The 24,997-nt window shown below is 43.4% G+C and overlaps 1 protein-coding gene across 2 annotated transcripts in view; it reads left to right on the top strand.

Annotated features, from left to right (window-relative positions):
- PKD2 (polycystin 2, transient receptor potential cation channel) overlaps nucleotides 1-24,997 on the top strand; it is a 156,588-nt gene that overhangs the window by 33,596 nt on the left and 97,995 nt on the right. For both annotated transcript variants that reach the window (XM_085641181.1, XM_085641180.1), the window contains exon 2: nucleotides 22,299-22,412. In XM_085641181.1, the coding sequence (XP_085497307.1) occupies nucleotides 22,299-22,412 (114 nt within the window). The remainder of the gene's footprint in view (nucleotides 1-22,298; nucleotides 22,413-24,997) is intronic.

Genomic DNA, 24,997 nt, shown 5'->3' with positions numbered 1-24,997 from the left:
GACCCCAAGGAACCACCCAGAGGAGTGACACACGGAGCCCACGGAGGACGGGTGCAGTGAGGAAACGCAACTGCGTGCTCCGTACAACTCTATGGGAAAGACGCGGTTGCAAAGTTAAAGTTTAAAGGACACTTCTACGAGGACTTTGAGCAAACCCTTTGGAACTTAGGAGGTTCTAAGGCCAACACACCAGTGAGTACTGAGGTACGCGTGTTACCTTTCCCAGAGGAGCCTGGTGCATAGGGGTCAAGGGGTGTCGGAAACCTTCGTCATTTTCAATGGAGAGTTGCAAAGACATACTGCTGCCAGGAAGGCGAAGAGTGTCCGGAGGAATCCAAGCCTGGATTCTAGGTGAGAAGAACCTGAAAGCAGAGAGGACAGAGTCTGGGTCACTTCAGGTGACATGGGGCTCTGTAGTCTAATGCCCACCGATGTCTGGTGCTTCATGTGTGAAGAAGGGTTGCTTGACTCTGCAGCCACTGGAACCAGGAGAAGTCGAGGACGGCCAGGATCCGGAGGTGAGCTGTCCCACGAAGGATGTGGAGAGCTGAAGGGTCGATGTGCGGCTTGAGCACCAATAAGTCTTGGCAAATGCAACCCACGCTGTCAGAGTAAACAGGTTACGGTGTGGACTAGCAAGGTCCAGGGGACTCCCCAAGCAATGGAGTCAGGGCACGTCTGGTACAACCAGGTAAGCCCAAGAACAAACAAGGTGACTCTCGCCAGGACCCACAGGCCCACGGACCAGGGATCGCGAGGAGACCTCGGGCGAAATTACAGAGCACCAGCCCACAGAGCACTCGGTGAGTGGAGGACAGATATCTTCTGTGAAAATGCTGCTCGGGGTCTGGACTACACGGAGTCCAATGCACAAGCTCAGGAATTGCCAACAAGCATATGCACTTGCAAATGTACGCGGTGCACTGGGGTTTGGGTTGCATGGGCCCCACGAGGGTTTCTGGTCTCAGAATCTCTGAGAGGTCAGATCTACCTGAGGGACCTTCGGAAACCTACCTCCTGTGTTGCTGAAATCTTCTGAGTCCTTAGGAGCTCGGGAGAAGCAAACCGGTCAGTTGCGTTTAGGTGCCTGCTTCTGCAGGGGAGTAACTCCTTTCCTCCTAGGGAGATTCTTCAGTCATCCAGCGTCGTGTAGACAGTCGAAGTACTTGGTTTTTTCTTAGCAGAAGCGTGTCAAGGTAAAATCTAAAGTCCTATAGTCAGGTAACCCACTTTATACCCACGGGAAAGGGTTGGACAGATTCAGGGGACCCTCCTATGGGACGGGCAGGACAGAGGGGTGCCTAAACCCATGTCCTTTGTCGAGTTTCGCGCCAGAGCAGGAGCCAACGGCTCCCAGAACTGGTTTGAGCTGGACTATGCACAGGGTCACCAAATGTGCCCCCAGTGCAGACTTTCTGGCACTCTGAGTGCACCCACCCAGCTCCAATACACTAAACCCTGTCTGGGAGGTGGTCACACCTCCCTGTGACAGGGTGCCTAGTTTCATGCCTTTCTCTGCTCGAGCTTGGCTCAGTAGCAGGAGACCAGAATCGTGTCTGTGGCTGGCAGCATCCATTTTGTGCTGCCGAGGTCGACAAAGCTGGTAGACTGGTGAACCACACAAGTCCCCTTTGGTGTCAAACACCTTAGAATCATACCTCCACACCAGTAACTGGTGTGGGAGGTTTGATTCCACACTTCCAAACACTGCATGTTTCAAAACAGCCGTTTTAAGGTTAGCATTTACCGCGAGCTTATAATGCACTTGGACCTATATGTCTGGCTGTATCTCAGACGACCCCGTAAAATGGTCTTTGAAGGCTGCATAGGGGCTCTGCTCGTGCAGTGGCACCCTCTCAAGTAAAACTCTGCACCGTGCCTTCAGGATTGATAAGGCCTGCCATAGGGGTGACTGGTTTTTAAGTGTAGTGATTTAGATAGATATAGATTAACCTATATCTAAGTAAGTGGTGCAGGCACCAGCTTACACAGGCTGCTGTAGCAGACCTGTGGTGTCATTTTGAATGGCCTCTCATGGGTGGCATAATACATGCTTCAGCCCATGGGAGGCCCCTTGGGTACCTATGCCCTGGGTACATGGTGTACCATATACTAGGGACTGATAAGGGTACCTCAGTATCCAATCTGGAGTGTACTGAAAGTACATACATAGAAATTTAAGGGAGAAAGCAGATAGACTGGGGTCCTGGATAGCAGGATTCCAGTCAGACTAGGCCAAAAACAGTGTGACATCAGCAAAAAGTGGGGGTAACCATAGGAAGCAGATACTACTTTCCTAGAGTAGTGACTAATCCTTTCAAACTAAAACTGCCCGTGTGCTGTGTCTTGTTTTGGGTCGGTAGCAAGAACCCTTACTGATACACATGGGACCCATATTAACAAGTGCTGTTCTGAGTAAATACTTTCCAAGGTCCTAGAGTGTGACTGTCCTTTCCAAAGTTGTCCGCTTCTGGGGAGGGTAAAATGGTGAATTAGTTGAACTTACTCCCTGAGTTGACCACAAGAGGTACTGAGCAGCCCGTCAGAAAAGACTAGTATCAGGTTGATTTGCTCTCAATTCATTGGAATCCAGGATAACACCGGTAAGTGAGTAAGCATCATGGTATCCTGGGTTAGCAAACCAAGCCCTGTGAGTTAAAACGGTGCAGTTCCCTACTTAAGTCATGGGTCTTTGCTGGCCCTCGTTTGGCTTTCTTTCAGGAGACTTATGGAAATAGGTTCCTAGCATTAGAGTCATGGCAGTTAACTTTTTCAAAAATTTCCTAGGGAGGGAATGGGGGAAAAACTGATTTTATTATAGACCCACAGGCCTGTGCTATTGAACCTTGATAAGGCTCCTCACTTTTTTCTAAATCAGAGATTAGCTTCAGTTAGGAACCAATTTATGAGAGCCATCATGAGGAATGATGCAGCGTGCACAGGTATTGTTCTGATCCCACTGAGAAAGTATTGTGGCTAGTAGGGCCAGAGTGCATTTGAATCCTCATATGTGAGTATATGTCAAGTGACATTAAACTAGATCCAAAAGGTAGGTCAATGCAGACCTTCTTCCCAAAAACACAAACACCCTGTTTATGTTCCCCAGTGTGAGCATGTGAGGTCCGCACCTGCTGGACATAACCACCTAATAACAGGGTTTGGTACACAGCAAACCCTGTGCTTTTTCAGAAGGACGAGGGTCATCTCTGCTAAATGTGGCCATCCTCTGCACAGATGTCTGTTCAAGAAGTGATTGACAGTACTTCTGTATTGAGCGCTTTGACCTCCTTTAATCATGATGCTAAAACACACTCTCTCTCTCTCAATCTCTCTGTGTTTCATATATTTTGCATAGGCCGCCCCCAAAGGGGGCCTAGAGGGCTGGCGCCACAACAGCCGCCAGGGCCCTGGAAATATCCAGTTTAGGCCGCTATAGAGCGTCCAGGGGAAAGAGGGGGCTTCCCCTCACAGAAGTAAGCACGCCAAAGAGGTGCCGAAGCACCTGGCCAATGGGGGGCCAGGAGACTTTTCAACCCCCAATAGGGTGAAGCCGCATTCATGGCGGCAGGCTTTGGGGAGGTTTATAAGTAAGCTCCCAGTTTTCTGTTTTTACTGATTTTTACAGATAAATAGAGACAGAAAACAATGTAATTTCCTGCCTGCATTTATTTTTAAAAGTGGAAAAATACAGAAAATTGCGTCTCTTGTTAATGACTCTCCATGCTATCTTTCATGAATCCTAGGACAACAGCTGAACAGATAGACAGCATGGGGAGTAAAAGACAGGATGAGATATTCTTAAATACAGGGTTATGTTAACATACATTTGTGTATAATGCTAATATTGACTTGTGGATTTTAGTGTTTTTGTCATGTTTGGTGGCTTAATTTGCCAAAATGCGACATGCATCAAAGTATGAGTGCATGTTTTTCCGTTAAATAGATGAGGACATATACCATCGTACAACTCCATTTATTCTCAAAACACAAAATAAATATAGATAAAAAACAAAAGATTGGCCCAAAAATAAATATGGATAAATACAGATGGAAATGTTAAAAAAAAAAACATAAAACCGGGAGCCCTAGTTATAAAGCACTGCTCCCCACGGCTTTGACTATCCCTGGCATCTGATAGCAATACATGGGCACACAACTATCCCTGGCAGAACATGATGTAATTGGCAAAGTGGTGTTTGGGGACCAGACCTGTATTTCCCCAGCATGAATGATAATTAACTCGAGACAAAAAGTTTTGTTTTTTTAGTCGCTTGCCTTTGGGAGGATTGGGCATGCATACCCCAATATGTGTTTGTTTTTAGTAACCGGCGGTAGGCTGATACTAGGAGGCAATATGATACCATTACCAACATATATTTAAAACTTGTATTTGAATGATGATTTGTACGGGGTTATGTGAGATATTGTAATGTTTTCCTTGCCACTTTGGCTATTGCATTACTTGTGTGCAGGCATTTAACGTTAATGGAACTTTTAATGACACGGTTTTCAGTTACTGTGTTTGATGTGCTGGGACAGTCGCTAATTCTGTGGATGGTCCCTGTTGCAATCTCTGCTACTATGGTCACTGTTGTGACACTATTCATATTTCCTAGTAGCCTATGATCATTGATCAGAAGTAGCCCTTATTATAGGAAAGGTTGGGGAACCCTACTGGAGCGTCGCCCCACTGCTCTGCGAGCAGTAGTTAAAGGAAAAGTAAAATGATAATAACCAGTGTTATTAACATTTTTAGTTTTCTGTTTCTTGGTGTGGGCGGGGCTGTACTACCCGGGCAGAGTCCAAGAGGAGAAGTGGTTGCCCACTCTAAAGTGCGCATGACTGTGTGGGCGGCCCTCTCGTGCTAACAGTAACAGTCATGTGCACTTTGCATATTCTGCTGCATTACAGCCTGGGTGCAGAACATGCCCAGCCCCCCATTCCGCATCTGAGCGCCAAACCACGGCACTCAGACCAATCACAACGCTGCTTTGCAGCTTTATGATTGGTTAGGGGAGTCAGGAGCCTTGGTACTTCTGGTTTCAGCTTCCCCGGAACAAAAGGCTCCCCCCCCCCGTAAATAGTGGCCACCACTGTACAATTAGTACTGGAGCTAACTCTTTCTGAAGGCGGATTACAGATAAAGGGTCAGTGCAAATAAGGACCGGCTCTTTTAGATGGGTATTTTTGCAGTTGCAGAGGTGAGCGTAGTGCGACTAGTCTGAGATGTCAGTGTCATATCGACATGAACTGAAGCAGGGGTGGGGTGTGTGTGTGTGTGTATAGATATATGTACGTGGAACAAGATGTTCAACTGGAGATATGCATGTATATGTGTGTATGTATGTATGTATATGTGTGTGTGTGTACATATATATATATTCACTTAAAAAACCATAGGTTTCACACAAGTTATAGTTAGCTGTACATTTCACTCGTAAAAAACCAATGAAATTCCACGTTATAGTTAGATCAGGTAACTATAACTTGCGCGACCGCAATCCACAATGTGTAATTTCAGATGTCATCATTGATGTGATGAGTGATGTCACTGATCATGTCATGAGTGATGTAATATGTGACGTCATCAGCAGTGGATTGCGGTCGCGCAAGTTATAGTTAGCTGATCTAACTATAACGTGGAAATTCATTGGTTTTTTACGAGTGAAATGTACAGCTAACTATAACTTGTGTGAAACCTATGGTTTTTTAAGTGAATTTGCAAGGTTTTTTAAATGCTAATTCCTAACTATAACGTGTGTGAAACCTATGGTTTTTTTCTGTGAATTTGTATGGTTTTTTAAATGCTAAGTTATCTATTTATTGTTAATTTTTGTGCACGCCACGCCATTTTTAAAAAAATATCAATTGTTTTTTTCTCCCTCGGGGGTCCTTAGATTTATATATTAAATGTGATTGTTAATTTTTTTTTTTTTTTTTTTTTTTTTTTTTTTTTACCGTACGCGTACGGTAAGCTTACCGTACGCGCACTCCGCGATTTTTTTTAAAAATTATTAAATTTATTTTTCATACTTTTTGGTCCTTTGTGAACCCCCTGACGAACGCTAGGGGGTCTGCAACTCTCTTCGTTGCCCCCTTTTCATGTTATCAACCTTTGTTTTTCAGTGCGAGAGACAGAAAATGGCGGCCGATACTTCCTGGTTTCGACCGATTCGAATGTTTACTTTGATCTAACAACCAATCAGAATCGCGCTCGCGCACGTCACCATACGCGTACGGTAAGCTTACCGTAAGCGCACGGAGCGCGCTTACAGATATATATATTGATTTAAATGCTATTTTCTCAGAAACTACTGAACAGATTTACACCAGACCTACAAAAGGCACTTCCTTGACCTGCGGACTACCTCTCTGCCAAATTACAAGTAATTCTGTTCAGCCGTTCGGGCTGTAGCTGTGTCTAAAGGTCCTATGGAAAAATGCATGGGGAAAACGCGTTTTGGGACCCCCCTTTTTTCTCAGCCCCCGCTTGACGAATCACCCCGAGACTTTCAGGGTAGGAGCGGAGCTTAGCGCCCCATTAGTTTTGAAAATTTCGCGAGGATTCGTCGACCGGCGCCAAAGTTATTCCAAATAGAATGTTGCGGATTTCCTATGGAAACAGGGTCCTAACTATAACTATCTACTGGCGACCGCCAGTAGATAATATATAAAATAGTTTTTTTTCTTTTCTCAGCCCAAGTTACATGTATGTTTGTGTAGCAGAATCCATGTCGGCTGACTGGGTGCGAGTCCCATAGCAGGTGGCCGCATTTAAAGCCCCTTGTCTTGTCTGCCACGGATGGGTCGATAAGTGAACTGTTGGAGGGTCAGGCAATTGTGACATTTATAGGTTGCCAGATTTACTCCGTGTCATAATCGCCTCATTGTGCTTCGAGGGGGTTGGCCCTCCCTTCCTAGACGGTGTTTTCTAACCATCCGAAGAAGCCTTGGTGTGTGAGTGACCCTGTCAGGGGAAAGAATGGTTGAGGCGAGCTGCGCGCCCAGTGGCTGGCCTTTTGTCTCCGTCTTGTTTGCCAGTGACTGTGTCATTGACCCACTGAAAGAGGGACATCAGTTAATGTTATTCACTTAGAACACGAAAAATCTTAAAGCCATTGTCCGGTGCGTTTGTGTTTCTGAACTTTTCATTTGTGAACCACGCAGCGATGAGTCAAGGTCACTATTTTTCGACTGTGTGTTTTTTAAAAATACAACTTTCAGTAAGACTTCCATATTTTTACTTAACTTCTCAACTTTAATTTGTAGGGGTCGATTTGGAGTTTGTGGTAAAGATTATTTAAGCATTTAAACATGTAAATTAAACGCCAACTTAATTGCAGTGATGAGGTTGCAACTGCAAATATATTTAGCACCCTGCTCATTCGCTTTTATTTGCGCGCATTTGGTGTTCATTGTTTTAGAAGGTGGTTTTGATGGAAACGTGTTCATAGAACGGCGGGTCTGACCTATGCCACAGAATAAACATTTTTGTGTTCGAGTGCAAAACCAGTGTTTTGTGCTTTTACTCAGGTGCCCATTCCGTTGTTATTTTTTTTATGAGAAATACTTTTTGCAGAGAGTAATGCTGTCAAACAGAACTGAGCTGACTCCTCCTGAACGCGCCCAGAGCCTGCTGCTTCTCACAGATGCGCGTGACAGTGGCGTAACGAAAGTTGAACCCCCCCTGCAAAGTACATGCAGAGCCTGCCCCCCCCCCCCCCCTTTTACATGCTCTGTACCCAGTCCTGAGCTCTCATGCCAGGGACCTGCCAGTGGCGGAGGGGGGGCCTCGGGAGCTCGCCCCCTCCTCCGCACTGGGTGGGCACCCCCCCCCCTCCCCTTGCAGAACCACACACAGGCTGCCGCTTCAGTAATGTTTCGTGTGTCAGGGGCTGGCTAGCAAATATTCGATGGGCACAGGATTACCCCGTCAGCCTACCCCCATATGTCCCGAGCTCCTTGTCCTATATTAAGAGCAGCAGAATTCTCAACAACCAGCCACGAAACGCGCATTTCACCCATAGCTTGTAATAGATCTTAACGGAGTAGGAAATGGGTAGAGATGGAAGCGGGTTGAAATTGTATTTTTCTTTTTTGAATAATGCCTTGCTCTGTTTGCTGGCCTTGACAGTGATTTCCAGGTAGTAATTTCCTTTTGACTGTCATTCCCCCCCCCCCCCCCTGTGCGTTGCTTTCTTCTTAGTGGAGGGTGTGGGTTGCTGGTGCTGTCCATTTGCACTAAGCCTTTTCATGTTTTGGTATTTTTTTTAAAATAACTTTACTGGCATATAAGGATATCACATAGTGCATATCACAAGGAGTCCAGCTTACCACGTCCCCCCCCTCCCTGTCCCTACAAGAATAAATTAACCAAACCCCATTACTTGTTTGGGGATGTTTCTTCCATTGGAGTTCAGTCCTTCACTGTACGAGGGTACAGAGGGATGTGATCTGACCTTTCTCGAACGCAAAGGAATCATAGGTGTCCACTAAATCCTTATGTGCATTGATCATTGCAGGGAGTGGGGTACCCAGGCCAGCCGTGGTTTTGGACGGGCGTGAAATCATTATGCAATAATGCTGAATGGGAATTTTTTTAATGAACATCGAGGTGTTCTAGAGGGTTTGGCTTGTCTGTTGCGTAGGGGCCTGGGGTACCTATATGAATAGAAATTACAAGTTGGTCATCCCAATCTGGGGGAAGCTTGTCTTGGCATGATGGGTAAGACAAAGCAGATATAGTCAGGTCGAAGTTGTTGCCTTTGTAATGTGTTTCAACACTGATAAGAGATGCATTACATATCGCTGTTACAAGTGCGTCATGCATGGTCGGTGGGATCATTCACATAAGTAAAAACCTCCTTGTAAAGCACTTGTTAAGCGCTGGATGGCAAGAGAACTTCTTAGGCCATGAAAGGGCTAGCCCGATGTATGGCCACTGTGCCCTTCACACAAAGAAACTGCATACATGAGGAATCGGTGGTTAGCGAAGGGCCACAGATTCTGGAGAAAAAGCCAAACTGCAGAAAATAACTCCAGTAAAGCAATAAAAGGTTAAAGCCAGTAATGCTATAAAAGGTTAAAGAATCAGAAAAGGCTTGGAGGAACTCGAGACCATTCATTACAGTGTGACAACCTAGCTGAAGTGAACCCAATTCCAAAAGAGACAAACGCTGGAGATCATAAGAAAAAGACAGGGTCAAAAATAATGGCACGAGAGACACTGATGTTACCGAAAAATACTTCAAGTGGGTTGTGATACAGTGAAGGCTGATTTTGACACTTAAATAAGCAACGGGAACTGGAAACGAAATCGTCCATCTTGGATTGGAACGTTTTGCATGCCAGAAACCAGGAAGCCTTCTCCTTCTTGGATTGGTCTTACCGACAGTGGTTCCTGGAATAAAACAATATGTTGTGGAGAACATTCTTTGTTTGTGTCACGAGAAGACTGAGCAGCCTCAGAGCCACCTCCAGTGAGAGCCCACACCATTCTGGAAATTGCTTTTGCACAATGAAGACTAGCCCGCCAACACCCGAGGCAATTGTGAGCGTGCACGCCAAAGGTCTGGGAGGCAAGACATAACCACCAGCCTGGAGGAGAGAGGTCCGAAGTGCACCCAAGTCAGGTCAAAAACCGCTGGCACCTGCCCTTGAAACGAAGGCACTCACACAGGCAAGTGCGGCAAAAACTGCCAGCCATGACCACCGCCAAATGGAAAGTTCCCATCTACATTGCTGCTCTGACGCAACAGCTCTACCAGTTGTCACCAGGCGTTCCGCATATTACTTGTAAGATTCCACATGAACGCTATCTGTTCCAGCGCGTTTTCACTAGCCATATCCATGATGGCCAAATGAATTGCTGTCTAATTCCGTCACCTATGGTATCTTTTGAGTCCTAATTCATCCTTTGCGATGGAGCGCCACATGTTGTGCTGGTCAGCCTGACCAGTTTGCTAGTGTTTTTGCCTCAAAGTGAACTGTTCTTATTATTACCACAAATATTAGTACATGATGAGGATATGTTTTTCATGGCTTGGGTCGTCATGTCTTTGGCTGAGGTGCATTTACACCCCCTGTTTCTTGCACATGTATCTGTATCGCGCTCTTCCCAAAGGTCACTGAACCCCCACACCACCACTCCCTGCTTCCCACCTCACTTTTCTTATTTTTTCCCTAGTCTGCACCACCGAGGCTGACCAACAATGAGGGCAGGCAGCTGGGCTATTTGGGCCCATTCGCCCACTCTCAGTAACTCTGAAGTTTACCACACAACTCCCAAAGGCTCCTCCTCTACCACCCAGTGGTGGGATCAAGTGTGTTAGTGCGATGTCAGGGGCCGAGGATCAGGATTTTCATCCTCGGGCTAGGGAGCTGAGTTGGAACATGTCTGTCGTAGGTCCATGCTTGGTCGTGCTGGCACTTATATGTGATATTCAGAATGTAATGACTTGCCCCTACCCATCTTATTCTGTTAAACCAACATATTCCTCTTACCGCTACCTCCATCCAAACCACAAACGTTCCTTGCATGCAGTAAATAAATCCATAATTTGCATTACTTGAATTGCATTGTTGTTCACCTGAAACCCTTCTTGTGGCTTAAGTGTCGGGATGGTTGGGCTTCTGTTGCTCCGGGGTGGACTCCCATTAGTGTTCATCTGATTTCGAGAAGGATTTATTACAAAATGCTAATGTCAGCAACATCATTCACTTAAAAACATGCCCTGTAGGAATTCTCAGAAGAGGAGAGGTTATTTTCAGAAAGCGGGCATCCCAATCTCGCCTCTTCACTCTGTCTCTAACTTTCCTCTGTCTGAGTAAATGATGCGTAGAAACAACATGGAACAGTATGTAGGCCTTGTATATTCGGGATCTACAGGAGTCAAGGGTTTCAGGAATTAGGCGCTTTGTCGCCCACCACAGTTCTTCAAAAAGTATGAGCTAAACCGAGCCCAATCATATATTACTATATTTGAAAGGTGACATAAATGACTGGTTTCTTATTTTCAAGCTTCCCCTGTACAGGTCAGATGAAGCCATTACCCGTAATCATTGACTGACTCGATGCGTTGGTCCATGACTGATCACAGGCGGTCTTTCGCTCCCATTGCACTTTACAGCATGTTTTGTTTCTTCTCTTTACATCATAACTTTACAAGAATATCAATTAAAAACTCTGCACCTATCCACCATGGCCATAATATGCATCCCAGAAGGCCTTGGCGAGTGATGCTGGGCTTGGTTAAAACCACGTGACAGTGATGTCCAGCGTAGCACTCCAAGAAGAGATGTACTTTAAAAAAAAATGTTTTTTAGGGTAAAGCCTGCAAGAGCATGCACTCTTGATTGTGAGACACTATTATTAACAAAAAGGGCTTAGAGCCCGCCCATTATTTACCATTTGTTGGCTCCTTGTCACTCTTCTTTGCAGCCTCCTTAATTGGTCAGTGCAGGCCAATCGTCACTTACGATCATTTCTGTTGAGCACGTACCAAGCACAGATTGATTTAACTTTGTGAGTGCCCATCCGCTGCTCCTGACGTGATTGAGGTACTATTTCTTCCGACCTCCTACTCCCCGTGCCTGCTGCTCTCTCCTTAGCTTTTTTTCCCTATGTGTCCTGTGTCAATTCGCAGGTTTCCTGCTCCATACAATGTTGCACCTTTGCATGTTTTACAGTTTATTTATAAATGTATTCACCGATGTGCTTCATGCCCACTGAATGCTTTTCCGCAATTTTTTAAACATTTCACTTAACAAATATATCCAGTGTGCCTCCCCTTCTGGGCTTCACATTGACTTTTTCTCTCTCCGGTGCTTGTTTCCACTCACGCCTGTTCGGCGCCGCTCCCTCACTCACACACTCCGCTTTACATATTCCATTGACCTGCATCCCTGTACGGTGGCATTTTTTTCCATAATTTACAGCCTGCTTTGGTTGCTGTAATTTTGCATTTCTCTCATTGCAGTTTCCATTTTTGTGTACTAAACATTTGTCCCAAACTTTAACTGCACACACATGCACAAGTTATCCTGATTTGAACCATCATAATAACTTTTTTACATTGTTATTCCTTCCACGTGCAGGCTTCACAAAGGTCTGGGTTACAACTGACGTTCACCATTATTTTCTGTCATTCTGGTCTACATTCACCCTTCATCTTAACGCTTCGCTGATTTACGATTGACATTTGCACTTCTTACTATCAAGTCTTCTTTTTTTTGTGTGTGTCCTTATTCTGCCAACTCTCTTGCTGATGTTACTGTAATTGCATTTGGCGAGGGGAAGCGCTTTACCACACAAGAATACTGCTGTTTCTACTTCCTTCCCTTCTCAGATAGGCCAGAAACAGAGGGAGCCAGATCCGACCGCAGGTCTGGCTTAATCATTGGACCTACTGTAGCGCTGACTCCACTCCACCATCATTATCCACACTCTCTCCCGACTTCTAGGGACACAGGCCATATCCGACTGACTTGTAGAGATTATATTTTTGAGGCAGTCAGAGAAGCAAGGTGGACTTCCGGATTTCCAAAGTCTACAAATCTCCTGTCTCACAAGGAGTATAGCATAGTAAACACATTTATAACAAACAGTATTTATTCGAGCTGGACCATCTTGATAGAGCACAAAGAATGTAAGTTTAGGGCTTACCTTGATTTGTTTACCTGTTACCTCCGCAAGGAAATTACATATCTCAGTCCAATAACATGCAATCCTATGACACGTCATAAACATCTGGATATCATCTGCCGATAAGAGCATACATCTTGGGCATACATACTGATTTCCTGTAGCTCTTGACAACTTGGCTGGAGACCAATAAACTCTATAGGTAGTGAAAAGATGGTTACGCTTCAATGCAGCAGCTTTCACCACAGCTCGTAAAATGAAGAATGATTCGAGCCAAACTTGCTTAGGATTTCCACCCTCCAGTTCTTCTGCCCAAAGCTTGTTGATATCCGCAATAAAGTCCTCCTCTGCCTCCACCAAGACCCAATACCACATGGAGACTTCCTTTTTCAGGGAACCTACGCTCAATGCCTGGTCAAGCCAGGAGTCCTCTTTCTCCTCTACCCAGGCCTGTGTAGTCCAGCAGGAACTGACTTGGTAATATGAAACCTTGTTAATTGCCCCTTAGTGCAATTACGCAACACTTCCTAGCTCGCTTGATTAGATGCCGTTTTGAGATCTCCCCAGGTAAGTAACCTCGTAGATTTTAATGGCCGACTGTGCTGGTCTCTCAAGCATACGGGGGTTCCTGGTGAATCCCAGATAAGGGCCCGGGACGAATAGTAAGGTACTACTAGTTTTTTTCGGAAGTACATCCAGGTTCTTAAGGCCCCCGTCAAGATCTTCAGTCTCACCTTTAAAAAAAACTTTGGGTCTCCATATTTAAATAGAAAATGGCTCTGCCCTTGACTCACATCTCTTACATTTCCCCAAAAAGTAATCCCAGGGGAGACTGATCAACTTTGTTGATAAGCATACGAAAGTTCTTAAAATGAAATGCATGGCAGTATGCCAGGAGATCTGGAAGAGCTAACCCCTCCCTTCTCCAGCCTTCTCCTCCACTTTTTCCAGGATATCCTGGACCTCTTCGAGAACCAAATGAAACTGCCTATCTTCACCTGGAGCTTAGCTAAATATTCTTTATAAAAGGCTAAAAGAATTGAGTTAAAGAGAGAAGTGATCTTTGGAAGGACGATCATCTTAATAAGATTGACACAGCCATAGATATTTAAGGGTAGATTAGCCCACCTGGCCAATAGGCTCCCCACCTCCTGACTGACTTTTTTCCAGTTAGTTTTGGGCACATCATCTAGCTTCTGTGTTATGTAGATACCCAAATACCGCATTTGGACCTTTGCTCCCAAACTGTGCTTGGCATGGTTCCATTCCGGGATTTCGTTTTTTTCAATATTCACCTTATAGCCCGAAATCTTACCAAAGTTTGCGCCTTGGCCATTAAGTTGGGAATTGCCGCCTCTGGGTTAGTGGTATAAAGAATGAGATTGCCCGCATACAAAGCCGGTTTTACCACCAAACCCGCAAATTTAAAGGGGGAGATGGTGAATCTGCTCTAATCAGGGATACAAACAGCTTCTATATAGAGATTAAACAAAAGCGGAGAGTGATGTCAAACCACTCTGACAGCTTCCCATTCACCAGCACCCTAGCTCTGGGCTGGTAACACAGATTTTGAACCGCCCTCAGTGTTCTGCGGAAATCCAAAGCACTTTAAGGCATCCCAAAGATAGGCCCAGTGTACTTGGTCAAAAGCCTTTGCAGCATCTACAGCTACTGCTGTCACAGGTACATTTTGGGTTTTTGCCAAATCTATAACCCCCAGTATCAGAAAAGTAAGCTCATTAAGCTGCCTCCCAGGGATAAAACCTCTCTGGTCTCGAAGAACTCCCTTGATGACCTGGGCAACCCTAGCTTAGAGGCTACGATCCCTGAAAAGATCTTGTAGTCGGAATTCAAAAGTGAAATTGGCCTATATGAGTCTACTTCCAATGGGTCTTTATTTAGTTTCAAAATTAGCATTACAGTGGCCTCAGCCCATGACCGTGGAACTATTTCGCTATCTATATATATTAAAATAAATAAGACTTTCAAGTCTGGAGATATATTATCCAGTAGTTGAGAGTAAATCTCGACAGGAAGGTTATCAGGCCCTGCTGCCTTTCCCCCTGCCATCTTCCTAATTTGTATCTTGATCTCTTCCTCCATAAGCTCGGCCTCTAATAGCCTCTTTTGCTCTTTAGTTAATCGCGGGAGCTCCGTCTTATCTAACCAGGCCTCTATGCTCTCTTTCCTGGGAGAGAGATCTTCTCTATACAAAGTACTCCTATATCTCTGAGCCTAGGCACATATTTCCAGATCAGTGTTCAACAATGCTCCTGATTCTGCATCTCTCAGATTTCGAATTCAGTTCCTAGCCTTACCTATTTTTGCTTTCTAAGCCAGAAGCGAGCTACACTTCTCTCCATATGAGATATGTTTCAACTTGCTTACTTTCCACCTATCTAATAGTCTTTTATCCAATTGCCCTTGATATTCTGCTTGTAAGAGTTCTAATTCTTTACTAAGGGCAGGGACTCTACCAGTGCCCTCCAGTGATGCCTTCTGAAGGTCACTTTCCTTACGCTGGATCTCTTTGATTCGGTCCTCATCTTCCTGTTTCAGAGTACGCCTCTTACCCACCATAATCAAACTAAGTATTGCCCTTAAATACGCTTTAAATGCGTCCCACACAGTTTGAATTTCCGCTGAACCTCTATTAGCCTGAAAAAAGGCAACAGTTTTATCTATGATATTTGATACCACCCCCTCATCTAATAGGATGGTCCTGCCCACCTTTCCACACCAGATTTTTGATGGTGATTTAGGGACAGAAAAACTGCTGAATGATCTGAGAGAATGGCAGGAACAAGTTTAACCTCTTCCACATCGACTAATAATTCCTGGTCTTCCAAACAATAGTCAATGCGAGAATGGTGCCTATACTTTTTACTATAAAAAGTGAAGTCCCTCACCCCCTCCCCCTTGCTACGGCAAACATCAACCAAGTTGAGCTCCAGCATCATATTTTTCAAGATTGCAGATTTTCTAGGGGGACTCATGTATTTAGCTTTTGAGGTACTGTCTAGATCCTTATTTTGAACAATGTTAAATTCCCCGCATAGTATTATTGGGGCAGTGGCTTCCAGAAGGCACGATTCCAGTTTCATTAAGGCTTCTGGGGAGTCATTATTTGGACCATAATAGATAGCACATACTAGTGAAATCCCCTGTATCATCAGGTTAGGCACCAACCATCTCCCTGAGCGGTCCGATTCGTATTTTACCAGCCTTATACCAGAATTATTTTTAATAATTAAGGCAACACCTCTGGTGCAGCCTCTCTGGTCCGAACAGACCATTTCCTGGACCCACCCTAATTTATTAAAGGATGACCTACACTCCTACCGTTCCAAATGACTCTTGAAGCAAGATAATATTCGCCTCACTATTCTTAAGATATTCAATCACCCGAACAAACTTCTTCCTGGACCTCAAACCATTAGCATTCCAAGATTACAGGTGTCCAGAATTCGATTTACTCATCGTTAAAATTCCACCCTATTCTCCCATGAACCTTCTTCCACGTCTTATCATAATGGAGACTCCTTGCCTGATGCCATCCTAAATTAACTGGACTATGGTCATACGAACATATGGCAAACTCGGAGATATTTTTCTTTCCCCCCCCCCCCCCCCCCCCCCTGCTCCCACCACCCTGTGCACCCCTATGGGAACCCCCTTTCCTATCCCTGGGCGATAGAATCCGCCCTTCGCGACCCCCCAGGTGGAGAGAGGAAATCCGCCCTTCGCGACCCCCCAGGTGGAGAGAGGAAATCCAAATTATAAAGACAAAGAAAAAGAAAAGAAGAAAGAAAGAAAAACCTAACTGTATTAAGATTAAATTGCTGCCTTTTAGGTGACTTCAACTCAGCAGAGCACAGACGGAACCCTCCAGGCCTCTACTGTTCTGATCCCTCCATCTGGGCCAAAAAAGTATCCACCTCTTCCGGGTTACTAATATTGTGCATTTTATTGCGCCACATTATCTAAAGCATCGCAGGTTACTTCATCTGGACCTGGGCTCCCTTACTCTGTAAATCACTTGTCCTAGAGCCTAGCTCCCATTGCCTCTGCGTGGTTCTCTTGCCAATATCTGATCAAACTTGATAACTGAAGTCCCCAAATTTCAGTGAACGTTCCTTCAAGGCATGCCCCAGGACTAACTCCTTAACAGCATACATGAGAAAATGTATAAACATTTTCCTGGGTGTTTTCCAGGCAGGATTTAACCTGTATGGGTCTCCTAGGAACTCTTTGAATCTCTTTATCAAAGTCAATATCCGGCCTGTCCTGGAATAAACCTTCGCCCAAAAGTTTGCATATGGAGCCTTTTATGTCCTTCTTTTCAGAGCCTTCTGGGATATTGAGAAGTCTCCGGTTGTTACGCCTGGTCTGTATTTCCAGCCTCTCCATATCCTCCTGTAGCTGCTTGTTTTGTGCTTTAAGATCAGCAATATCTGTTGCGTTCACAGATCAAGCTACTGACCAGGATTTTACCTCCCCTTCCACGACTGTAGTACGTAGAGCAATTCAATCTAATTTTTCTTCAAGTATCTCACACTTTTCCTGAATGCCTCTTTAGTTTCCCTCAGAAATTTTGAACTTCGTAAGAATGTTTTGCCTCAAATTGAGAGGCAATTTCTCAAACAGATTCCCCGGGGAGGACTCCACTTGGCGCAAATTATCAATCTCAAAAGTCCTGTTTTTGTCTTGGATCTGCCTCGAACTTTGATTCAGGGCCCCCTCATTCTGTGCATTTAAACCCTTTTGGGCATCTTGGGAACTTTGGGCATCTTGGTCGTTTTGAGCCACACCTACAGGGAAAAACGATTTTCAAGCGACAACGGCTCTGCTTGTGGGGGGGGACTGGGTTACATTATTCCCCCTCCCCTGTGCAGAAGCAGTAACATGCTCCATGATTTTAAAGTTTGACCTGAGGTCGGGTGGTTTTGAGGGTAACCAAACTTCCTTAGGCCCGCACATTCTTTGAATGTGGGGTTTGTAACTCTCTATCAGAGGGGGTATTATTCATTTTATCCCTCTCCCTAGTGGCCTGCACAGAGTTTCCTCCAACACATTCAGCCCCAAGCTTTTCATTCACTGAACTCATAGGGAGAAATGGTAACTGTAGGGGGAGATTGTTTTCCATCAACCCCAGTTGTACCTTGTACCGGCTCCAATACTGTCCTTCACTCCTCCTTGTCTCCGGTACCTTCACCGCTGGGACCGAATGCCCTTCACTCCACAACGCCTAGAATGCAAGACGTGGGAGCCTTCAGCGTGCTGATTTTCCCCTTGGAGCAGACGTCCTGTCCTGACTCTGCCACATCCAGTCCGGAACTCGGCAAACGCCGTGACCGCCCAACACCAGACCCCTCTGCAAGATGTCTACGCCAAAGTCCGCTCCCATACGCGTTCCTAAGTTACTGCAAGTCTCACTTTGTCACCAAAACTGCAAGACTGCACCAAGAATCATACTTTCGCTAAGGATTTTTAATGCAGTACATCCAGCACCTCTTTCAAACTCGTTTCCCAGTGGGAGCAACTTTACATATACCTGTATGGTTCCCTGTGTAAACTGACACTTCTTCTCAGTTATTTGGGACAGGGTGTGAAATTTCATGTCTATTTTCTTCTTCCTTTTAAAATATCAAATTGGGCACCTCCAGATCTTTCTTAATTGTAGGCATCCTCTGTGCTATATGCCCTCCGTTTGCTCCTGCGCTGATATTACGTTTTACAGCACAAGTTTGCACCAAGTAGACGACCGCTCGGCCACATGAAGTATGTGTGCCAGTGCTAATTTCACATCTCTCATTACAATTACCCATGTGAGGTTAATTTATGTTTCTTAGCACCTAGGATAATGAACTTCTACACTTCACATTGCATTATAATTAGGGCTTCCGGTTTTATGGTATTTATTTTTGGGCCATTTCCGTCTGTATCCATATATAATAGTGGCCATTTTATCTGTATTTATCCATAATTATTGTGTTTTGCGTGTAAATGAAGTTGTAAAACTGTACATTTCCATATCTATTTAACTGATTAGCGCGCACTCCTACTTTGATGTCTGTCGTGTTTCAGCTATTTAAGCTGCCAAATATTACAAAACAATACATCCACTGATAAATACTAGCATTACACCATAAATGTATGTTGAGATATGCCGTTACTTAATGAAATTTCATACAGTTTTTAAATTTCCCATGCTGTCCATCTGTTCAGCTGCTATCCTATAATTCATGAAAGACAGCACGGAGAGTCACTTAAAAGAAGCACAATTTTCTGTATTTATCTACTTTTCAAAATAAATGCAGACAGGAAACATTGTTTTTTGCCTGTATTGATCTGTAAAAATCAGTAAAAACGGAAAACATGGATTTCCATTTTTACTTATTTTTACAGATAAATACAGGCAGAAAAACCATTTATTTTCTAGTCTTTATTTCTGAATGTGGATAAAAACTGAAAATTGGGTGCTTTTTGAGTGATTCTTAATATGTTCTGCAATGACTGCCAGGCCAACAACTGTGTAGATTGATAGGTACATTTTAGTAAAGAGGCTCAAACAGCAGTAGATATGCTCAAAGCTGATACTGAAATGTGCATATTTTCATATGAGTGCATTGATTTATCTTCTGCAGCTGTTCATATCACTGAAACCTGGCAGGCATTCAAGCATAACTGCATATTTATTGGTTAAATAAACGTGGAAACATACCAGTTTCAGCTGTATTTTTTTCACCAACTCCATAATAAATATGGGTAAATGCAGATAAAATTGGCAAAAAATAAATATGGATAAATACAGAAAGAAGTGTAAAAAAACAAAATACCATAAACCGAGAGCCCTAATTATAATTGATTTAAATTACAAATGATCTTCAGTACGTACAAGCCAGATATGCACCAATGTTTTATATTTTCACAACACAAACTCACTATCTGCATGCAGTTATATTAAAACATTACTCTGCACATACACTTAATTACCCACTCATTCAGCCATACATGTTTTCAGTACAAATTAAAATAACAACTACAATTCACATTTGTAGCCTTTAACGTTTACATTAAAAACAACTTATGCTAATAAAATAATAAACAGGCATATTTAAGGTGAGACCTATTGGCTTTGCCAATGCTTGTTTACTGTTTGTCTTTGACCCATTCAGGAAAGTTGGGTTGATTCACGCGGCTGGTGCAAGTGTATGGAATGGTGATATTTTACCCTGGTTTGTGGCAGTTTTGGTACAAAATGGATCATCATACAACTTCTACTGTAGTAAAACTGCTACCTGTGCTATCCTTTGTTGGTGTCGTTTAGGCAAATGCCTCGTGTAAAATAAAGCAAAACCTTACAGTGGACTTAAAGCCCGCCCAATGCTTACCATTGGTTGACATTATTGGCATTCTCATTAGCTCGTTTCTTATTAAGTGGCTTTCCTTCCTCCTTTGTTTGTCCCTGCAGTTAACACGTCGTTCGTATCCTTTTCATTATCTTACTTGCATCCTTCTACTAGTCGCATTTTGGGAACTACTTTTTTGGTTCTCATTACACATTCCATGAGAGTTTGTGTGGTTTCTGTCTCTGTCATGTGCTGCTCCACCTCTTTGAATTCCCCCTCACCGGTTGTTTCTCTTTCATCCACCCACCTCTGTTACTCTGCTCCCCCTTGGTGTCTTTGAAACTTGTTTTCATTTTTTTTATTTCAATACATTTTTATTGATTTTTACAAAAAACAATACCAAGAAAACAAGGCAAGATAGCGAAACAAAATACAATAAAGTTCTCGTCATTGGTCAGAATGAATAGAAGGTAATAGTTGTGATAATGCTATTTGGCACTGGGAATTGCAAACAAAACAGTTGGGACGGCAGAAATAACATCCCAAAACAGATGGATGTACCCCTGTTGGATAGGTCTAGGTAGTTTCCAGGGTGATCAAAAGTGCTAGTTGGGACAGTATATAACACCTCTATCACATATCCTCCTATGGCTGTATAAGGAAAGTAAGCAACCATAAATAAATAAATTGATAGGGAATAAGTGCGTAAGTAAATAAATATAATTAAATAAATAAAAGGAACCAATTCGGGGTCCAGGGGTATTCACACTGTCTGTATATAGTCCGTAACTCTTTATCGTCTTGGCGGTTTGGTAGGGAGGCCGGCCGTAGTCCAATCCTTGCTGTGAGGCTTGTAAGCTCCTTTGAGCCGAGCCGCAAAATGGCTTTCAATAGGACTTAGAAACCATAGAGGCGGCGTCAAGAGATTTCAGTTTCCATTGGGAGATTTGTAGGGCAATATTATCCGCACCTCTCATGAATGTTAGCCATTCTTGCAATTTTTTTGCATGAAATGTAATCAAAACTTTTCCAGTTACACAGGACTATTTTACCTGCCAAAGTCCGCATTAAGTCAAGCAGAAAGCGGTCATCATCCCCCTTTAGATCCGGGTCCTGGAAACCAAATAAGATATACAATATCTCTTTAACTGGGAGATGTTGAATGTCTGGGTGATGTGTTCGAAGACCAAAACTACATTCAAGGTAGCAGATGATATACTGGTGGTATCAAAAGAAGCTGCCACAGCCATTCCGGCTCTCATGAAATCTATTTGCAACTACACAGAAGTATCGGGCTACACCCTCAAAAAAGGCAAGACAGAGGTAAAGCTATTTAACCTGTGTGGTTCCAGAGAGGTTTTGGGGTACTCTGGACTGACGTGGCAGACGGGTACGATTAAGTATCTAGGCATAGAATTCTCAAGCAACCTTATTTCTACTCTAGAGGAAAACAAAACTATTATCCATAAAAAAAATCACAGATCTATTAGATGTGTGGTCATCTTAAATTCCTAACATGGTGGGGTAGAATAGAAAGAATCAAAATGATAACGCTGCTTATAAACTACCTTATCAGTATGTTACCCATGATGCTTTTAGATATCTTCCTAAAAAAAATAGATACAGTAATCAGTAAGTTTTTATGGCAAGGGAAAAAAGCAAGGATTTCCATAGGAAAACTCAGACTTGCCAAGAATAAAGGAGCAGTAGGCCTACCAAACTTTAAGAACTACCAAACAGCTTACCTCTGCAAACAGGGAGCTGCCTAGTTCATGGATAAGCTTGAGTATAGACCCCAGTGGCTAGACGTGGAATTAAATCTCATTTTTTTAAATTATTTATTTGAGGGCCCGGAAACTCCCATTTGCGGCTGGACCACTCCGCTCTTTAACACACTTTTGATTCCCAGAAGCACCTAAGTAGTACAGCCACCCCACTTATAAGGTGTGCTATGTGAAAGGAAAAATTAATGCATGGAGATCGGTTTAGTGGAAAGCACATGGCCAAAAAGGTGCTTATTCATATTAAATTTAGTCTGTAGAAGGTCTGCCTCTAAAGGTTCTTTTTTTAATTTTTAGATTGCATGCATCTAATGATAACCTACGGCTTTTGGTAAGAAAATGTATTAGCATATTTGTGAATCCCTAATTTTGTTCTGTTTTTAACATTGTTTGTCATTAATTGTATTTTTAAATATGATCACAGATCACTGATGGAAGCTGAGTTGAGTGATTACTCTTGTTCCATGTCCACCAAGTTTTTGAGGCAAAATGTACTTATTTACCTTCCTTCCTTTGCTTCAGGTCTGTGGAGTACTCGGCTAATACAGGGCAACACTACCAGCAGAGAAAAATACCTGAAAACGGTTTTACGAGAGTTGATCACATATTTATTTTTTCTTCTGGTCGTGTGTATTTGTAAGTATGTCTTCCATTCTCCTCAAATGTGCCAACAGTCTTAGCCATTCAAATCTTGCAAATGTGGGTAGTACTCGCTTGCACACTTGAGAATTGTACTTGCGGATCTTTTATTTTTTTATTAAACAATTTTATTGATATTTAAATAATCAACAAAACACAATAACAGTGCAACAAGTTCACCGGTACCCTATGTGAAATGTCCTTCATACACCAATAGATCTTGGTGAGATCAAACCTATAAAACCCAAATGTCCAGCTATTTGCACCATATCTGGGAGTGTTTCTGCAGGCATCCCTTGGCCACGTAGATGTGCTTTTCCTGTTCCACTCACCAGTCCATTCCTCTCTGCCTTTCCCTTAGGGTGGGTGTTGCCTCTGACCTCCATTTTTGGACAAGGTCACAATTCGCCACCATCTTTGGCATCCCCACCAGAGATCTATGCCCCAAGAATACCCAACCGCATCCAAAACGTTACTTGTCGACCTTTTTGTTCAATGTTGATGTCACACTTTAAGCCATCAACATTTCACAGGCGAGTTTCTAATGCTTGGTTACTCTTGTTGTTGGACAGGTACAAGTATTTTATTATAGAAAGTGTGTAGTTATTGTTAGTTCTCTAGACAGGATATTTGAGTTGGGGTATTTCATCTCTGATTTCAGAAGGTGGTTGTCAAAAGCACATTTTATCCAGATGAAAATATATTTTTGTTTAAAACGTGGATACTTTTATGGAACAGTTCTGTTTATTGGAGTCCACAATGTAGGTGACGCAGCTTTCTGCCTTCAACCAAAGGCCGGCAGCAGAAATCGCATAAGACAAGTAGTACACAGCTGCACGCCTACAACCTGGGGGCCGTCCGCAATGCATGGACCATTTTAAACATTAAAAGATGAAGAGAGCAAGAGAAACCATATGAAGAAAATAATATAACCCTCCCTCTACAACCCAATTCCTCCGCACCCAATTCATGCAATAGTTGCACATAGAGCCGTGGTATGCTTCTGGGGGCAAACGAGAATGATGGCTTGCACCCCTTCTTCAACTCGTGACTGTTCTGGCTGCTCGTGGCAACATTGAGGAGTGCTGACCGATTACGTGCTCTGTCCCAAATAGCACGCAAGCATAATTTACTGTATATAAGGCACGTCCTCACGCGCCAAACAGACACACACACAGCTTTGTAGCAGAGTCACTTTGTAGGCAGCAAGATTACATTGAGTTTTCAACAGGGAGCCCCATATGGTTACTTGTGAACTGTTTGAAAGGATGTGTACAAATATGCTACGAAGAACATTTACATTTTGTTTATACTATCTCTGGACTCACAAATGCAATGATTTATACGTTCAGGTTAAAAATGTTTATTTCATTTTGTTTTCACTCCGATCTTTGGAGGGTTTGAAAATGGAACGAAGAGGGTATTTATATTTTTTGCTCAGATTGATCTTGTGTATACAATGTTAGTGAGGGGTGGATTGTTCAGCAGAGGGGTGAGGTACATATTTCTTTAAGGTTCATAGTTTGAGCCGATGTTGTTACGTGGGTGAGCCACGCCTCCATGGTAGTTTGAAATAGAGGGTTTTCAGGTGTAACGTGTCAGATGGCAAAATCAAGGTGAAGGAGCAAGTTGGTGTTACAGGGTGCGTGCAGGAGGTGATTATGTTGACAGTCACAGCTTGTAAGGTACAGCTTTATAGGTTTTATGTTGTTGGTTACTGGGTTAAGATGATGTAAACGCATTGATTTTAAATTTAATTAATCTAATTTTGCGTATGATAGTTTATGTAAATGGGTGGGGGAATATGAGAATTAATTTATGTCAGAATTCGTTTGGTTAAAACACAGTGATTAATATTTATCTGACAGTACGTGTTTTTAATGTTATTTTGATGAGTCTACTTTTATGGTAACTGAGTAAAAGGTTGATTCCTATTATTTTACTGACCCCTGATGAAGGGCTGTAAGAGGCCGAAATGCATTGGGTGATAATATATGAGGCCAACCACGAGGAATTGTTAATCCCTACGTGCTACTGATAAGGTCTGGATGGGCATGCCAGTGGCATTTGAAAAAATGTGCAATAACGCTGCCTTTTAAGTGATTGGATAAAATATGGATGAAGCTGAAAATATAAACAAAGATATGGGTTAAATTCAGATTACTGGATGAACATTGGTTTATTGTTAAAATAAAGACTTTGCTACAAGGCTGTACGTCTGATTGGCGTGTGAGGACATGCCTTATATACAGTTAATTATGCTCCTAGGGGCCACTTATCTGTGTCCAACACTAAGAGGAAGGTCTATGCAACTTCTGCACATCTCGGGGGAGCAAGCGCAATATCGGCAGGAATTTCGGGCAGGTCACTTCCCTAAATTCTACAGAGAGGATTCGGATAAATGGGGCCCACAAATCAGGGTAGTTGGCCACCCTTTTCTCGGCAGTGAGAGACATACGCTCCATTGTTGAAGAAAACCATAGTGTGTGTAACCATGAAACATGGTCCGGGATTGTCTCGGACCCTCAGTGCGAAAGGATCACTTGGCAAGCTGCATTTAATGCTAGAGCCATCAGCCGACC

The sequence above is a fragment of the Triturus cristatus genome, chromosome 2_2, assembly GCF_964204655.1.
Source record: "Triturus cristatus chromosome 2_2, aTriCri1.1, whole genome shotgun sequence".
NCBI lineage: Eukaryota > Metazoa > Chordata > Amphibia > Caudata > Salamandridae > Triturus > Triturus cristatus.
The sequence above is the reverse complement of the archived record's forward strand: the minus strand, read 5'-3'. Positions and strand labels throughout refer to the sequence as shown.